This window comes from Pseudorasbora parva, chromosome 25 (genome assembly GCF_024679245.1).
Source record: "Pseudorasbora parva isolate DD20220531a chromosome 25, ASM2467924v1, whole genome shotgun sequence".
NCBI lineage: Eukaryota > Metazoa > Chordata > Actinopteri > Cypriniformes > Gobionidae > Pseudorasbora > Pseudorasbora parva.
The window spans coordinates 26,978,594-26,983,619 of NC_090196.1; the positions used below are offsets into that span (position 1 = coordinate 26,978,594).

The 5,026-nt window shown below is 36.7% G+C and overlaps 1 protein-coding gene and 1 long non-coding RNA gene across 3 annotated transcripts; one reads left to right on the forward strand and one right to left on the reverse strand.

Annotated features, from left to right (window-relative positions):
• Nucleotides 1-31: 31 nt before the first annotated feature.
• On the reverse strand, nucleotides 32-4,212 carry ucmab (upper zone of growth plate and cartilage matrix associated b). The gene is made up of 5 exons (XM_067437044.1): nucleotides 4,087-4,212; nucleotides 3,891-3,947; nucleotides 3,716-3,811; nucleotides 1,626-1,724; nucleotides 32-718 (listed from the first exon to the last, which is right to left on the reverse strand). The coding sequence occupies exons 1-5, from the start codon at nucleotides 4,142-4,144 to the stop codon at nucleotides 621-623; spliced, it is 408 nt and encodes a 135-aa protein (XP_067293145.1). The 5' UTR covers nucleotides 4,145-4,212; the 3' UTR covers nucleotides 32-620.
• LOC137065417 (uncharacterized) lies at nucleotides 1,454-4,072 on the forward strand. Of its 2 annotated transcripts, none has more exons than XR_010901640.1 (3): nucleotides 1,454-1,604; nucleotides 1,708-1,779; nucleotides 3,734-4,072. It is a non-coding gene; the product is annotated as an uncharacterized lncRNA (long non-coding RNA). The 2 variants fall into 2 exon arrangements; XR_010901641.1 differs by having other exon boundaries at nucleotides 3,743-4,072.
• Nucleotides 4,213-5,026: the final 814 nt, after the last annotated feature.

The window sequence follows — 5,026 nt, forward strand, 5'->3', positions numbered from 1 at the left end:
GTTCAGACTTATTTGGATAGCTTTTATTCAACCAAAATGAACTGTTACAAAGATTTACAACATGAAATGCTTGCTTAGACTGCAAATATTATTCGTATTAATAAATGCAGTTATACACTTTACATTATCCCAGGACAAAATGTTTAAAAACGTGTTAATTTGAAATGAAAAAGTTATTAAAAGCTTCATGATAGATTTTAACTTGTGCAAAGACTTCTTTCATTATAGTATGTGGAGAAACTAGCCATAATAAAATAAATACTGGTAAGTCATACAGTTAAGGGTTATGAGTAGTCTGCCCCAGACAGCAACATAGTGTTGGCCCAAATCTGGTACACATGGAAGCCATACCAAATGTGGGCCGGATTTGGGCCGGCACTATGTGGCTGTCTGGGGCATAGGAATAAATGTACATCTTTTTAAAGAACTATGATACATGATTATGTGTCCTGTTGGCATGAATACAGGCATAAAGGCTATGTTATTTTTTGCTTTTTGGAAACTGTAAAGCGTAAACTATTTTGCTATAGTTTACGGCACACATTATGCCTAAAATCCTTTACAGAAATATGCTGTAAAGTTCTGTAAAGCCCTTCACCCGTTCCTGGTCACCCACTGTTTTAGACTGTGTGTCGGTTGTATTCATAAGATGGGTCAAGGCCGTCATGGTGAAACTCTCTCCACTGCTCTGTCTTCTCTCTGGTGCGCTCGTCTTGCTCTGGACAAGAGTGAAAATGGAGGAATTTTAACTTTAAAGGTGAATTCAGATGATTCCACATAAGCCTACAGATAAGTGATTCGATTTGAACACATTTACAGTGCAGAAGAAGACACAAAACGAGATATTTTGAGCTGAATTAACAGGGTTATTTGTGAAACGGTGAGTTATTTTGAATTTAGGTTGAAATAATAATTAAATGTGAATAATGTTCTTAAATTATATTATGTGTTTATATAATCTAGTGATTTTAAGGTAAATAAAAAATTATTTAAAAATCTCAAAACAAAATTAATTAAAACTAGAAGAAGAAGGGGAAAAAGTATAGGGCTTCGGGTCATTTTGACCCACAAGGGACTCTTTTGTTATTCGTATGGGAATGAGGGTTAAATATAGGCATATGCTGCATTCACATGCTATTGGAATCATTGTTCGTTTATTTAATTTATTAAATTATAAGGCTACGTTTATAATAGTTTCCTACACCTTCATTCAAAATTTGTAATCACGACTTCAGAAGTGGGAAGTAGGAGCAACCGCCATCATGTAAGTATTGTTGTGGTATTTGAAAAGTATAAAAAAAATATACAAATATTTTTATTATATTATTATTTTATTTGTCAAAAAATGGCTTTAAAAAATAGATTTATTACAATTGTTTTAGTTAAAAACTACCAGGTTAGAGTTCATGTGTAAGTAACCGAGGGTGTGTCTCAATCAGCTCCCTAATTCAGTAGTCAGGGCACTGATAAGGGAATCAGTCAATGGGTTGACCCGCTGCTCAGTGCCCTGACTACTGAATTAGGGAGCTGATTGAGACCCAGACGTACCCCCTGTTTGTGTAGTGAACGATACTAACTCGACCTGATCCAAAATGGCCGCTAGGGTGAGTGTTGATTTGACTCACCGTCATGCTCTTCCTCAGCGTAATTCTCAAACTCATTCCTCTGTTCCTCATGATACTCCCTCCTTCTCTGATCTGCGGCCAGCCTCTGTCTCTGTTCAGCTAAAGTGAGGAGGGAAAAAACAAACAGAAATATACTCAGACATCATGAATTAAGGTATGATAATGCTATTATAAATGATTCAAGTAACTCAGGGTTTCTGCTGGACTTAATTTGCCCTTCTACAGTTTAAAGCCTTAAAAATGTCTTAAGTCTGAGCACAAAATGATTAAATGTATCGACTTGTGCCAATTCTTATAGTAAATGTATCTAGAGTTAAGAATCTTTAGATTACACTGGAAAACAAACAAAAATAATAATACTGAGAACACCAAGAACATTAGCTTTTGCATACAGTACAGTAAAAGTGGTTGTGAGCAGGTATTCAGGCCATAAGCAATTTTTTTGTAAAATTAATTAAAAATCAGGCCTAGTTGATATCTTTTGCTTGTTTCAAATCCAAAGTGTTGCCAATACAAGACATTGCTCTTTAGACATATAGAAAACACATTGACATGTGTTCTCTTGACATGTTGTATTCCTTAAACATTCTTTACTTGGTCTTAAAATGGTCTTTTAAAAGTCTTAAATCGATCTTTATAAGACTGCAGAAACCCTTTATCTTAACACTGTAAACAATAGAAACCCATTTCCGCTACATAAGAAAATAAATCATGCTTTGGTAAATCATAATTATACCACTTGTTATGACACAATTATGACCTTTTTATCTCATAATTATGACTTAATGTCATAATTATGATTTACCAAAGCATGATTTATTTTCTTATGTGATGGAAATTAGCTTTCCATAAACCAACCCGTTTGCTTTTATTATAACATATTTGAACTACAATTATGCAAACGCTTTTGTTTGGATTACATTGTATTGCATAATAGCATCAATTGATTTAGTGTGACAGAAGCAAAAAAATGATAAAGCACCAAAGCTGCATACCTATTCCTTTTGTTTTCAGTCCCAAAAAAATCGGTACAATTTTGATTCCACTTGGGATGTTCCAAACAAAAGAAAATCCTCGTGTCCTGACTCTGACCTCACCATTTGAAAACATAGTCACAAATTCACACGAGTGAGTGAAACATATTTTTGGTGAGCCTATAACCATAAACTAACAATCACAGACCAGGTCAAAGCCAAATGAAAGCCACGAAAAAACAGCAGAGCCCCTCCTCCATTTTTGGCCGAAGCTGAAGACTGAATGCAGGTTTCTCCGTCCTGCCCTGTGGTTCCTGCTATGTGCTGTGGTTTGCTGTCCTTGCATTCCTCAGCTGGCTCAAAACGCAGCACCTGTGTAGCCAGTGCAAACCACTTCTAAAAGGGCCATTTATTACTGTTTGACAATAGCAAGCCTTACTAAAACACTGACTCAGGCCCATTTAATTTGCAAAACTTCAGATTGTGACTTTATGTATACACTACTGTTCAAAAGTTTTCGGTCAGTAATATTTTAAATACTTAAAAATATATATATATATCTTATGCTCACCATGGCTGCATTTATTTAATCAGAAAAAATACAGTAATATTTTTTAATATAAAAAATAATAATAATAATAATTTCAGTATACTTTCAAATGCATTTCATTCCTGTGATCAAAGCTGAATTTTCAGCAACTCCAGTCTTCAGTGTCACATAATCCTTCAGAATTTAAGTGCTTAATATTTTTGTGGACACCGTGATGCCTTTTTTTCAGCATTCCTTGTTCTATTAAGGACAGGATTTATTTGGAATACATATTTTGTAACATTATAAATCTTTACTGTCACTTTTGATCAGTTGAATGTATCTTTGCTCAATAATTATTTTTTTATCTTTGACTCACACTTTGGAGTGTGCGTGTGCGTGTGCGTGTGCGTGTGCGTGTGTGTGTGCGTGTGTGTGTGTGTGTGTGTGTGTGCGTGTGTGTGTGTGTGTGTGTGTGTGTGTGTGTGTGTGTGTGTGTGTATTTATATGTGAATTGCAATTGCTCTGGATTGTCCACTGAATTCAAGTCATTGCAAGAGTTTTCAAATAAGCACGAATATCCTCACCGTTTATCTCATCCTGAGTTTTCACAGCCCTCCTGCCTCGCCGTTTGAAGAAGCTGGAGGCATCTGTCTCTGGCATGAAGATCTTCCTCAGTGCACCTTCGGTCAAGAACAACATTGATGAGGGTGAAGAACTCGTTGGAAAGATCTAGGGAAACATTGTGGGGATTTTGGTCACCTTGAGGATTGGCTGCCTTTGCATCTGACACAGCGGCGCTGTCGGCTCCATGGAACACTGTAACAAAGGAAAAAAGGTTGAGGTAAGTCCAAAGTATTTGCCACCCTTTCCAGGAACTGCTGAACCTGTGGTTCCCCACATTGGTAAATCAACACTTCCCTTGGTCGGTACAGTAAAGCACAGTCCGGTTACTCACAGGTGATGGCGGACAAAACAACGAGACAGGTGAGAAGAACGGGTTGCGTGCAGGACATTTTTAAGGTTAGCTGAGCAAGAACAAAGTACAAGCTGCTGATGTTCTTAGGGACGTTTTGCTTGAGATTGAGCTTGAGGTCGTGAGAGCGGTGAATGGAATTTGGCCAGGAGGGTGAAAGAAGGGTGGAGCCTTGGGAATGTGTTGATTTTGGGATGGGGGTGGCACCGGAAAGGGACGGTGGCAGGGATCAAGCTAGAAGTGATCAAATGACATGGGAATGGTACAGTTTTTGTTGTCGTTGTTGGTATGGTATATCTGCATTGCGGATTTATTAATAACACTACATTGTAATGGAATATTCCACATTCAATACAAGTTAGGCTTAACCGACAGCATGTCAGGCATAATGTTGATTACGATGGGTAACATTTTCAAAATGCTTACATGCAATAGAGGGCACTGATACTTTTTCCTATGCAAATGATGTTAGCCAATCATAAAAGAGGCCGTTTACTGATGAACCTTAAAGGAACCGCCCCTTAAAAATAGATCATTTCAGACAGAAGGTTGAAAATAATAATTTTTCCTCGTATATATTTGTTTTTTATTAACAGTGTAAGTGAACCTCAAGGAAAATATTACTTATTTCAGCCGAACACAATCTGAGTTATTTTAAATAAAATCCTGGCTCTTCCTATATATGTAATATATGTATTATGTAATGGCATTGAATAGTGCTTGAGTTTTTAAAGCTCCAAAAAGCACATCCATCCATCATTAAAAGTTATCTATACGACTCCAGTGGGTTAATAAAAATAATAATAAAAACTCTGTCATTACCCCGCTGAAGAAGGTCAAAATTCCGGTGCGATCATAGATATTAGTGCCTGCACTGATTGATCAAACGAGGCATCTATGTAAATATATCTATGATCACATC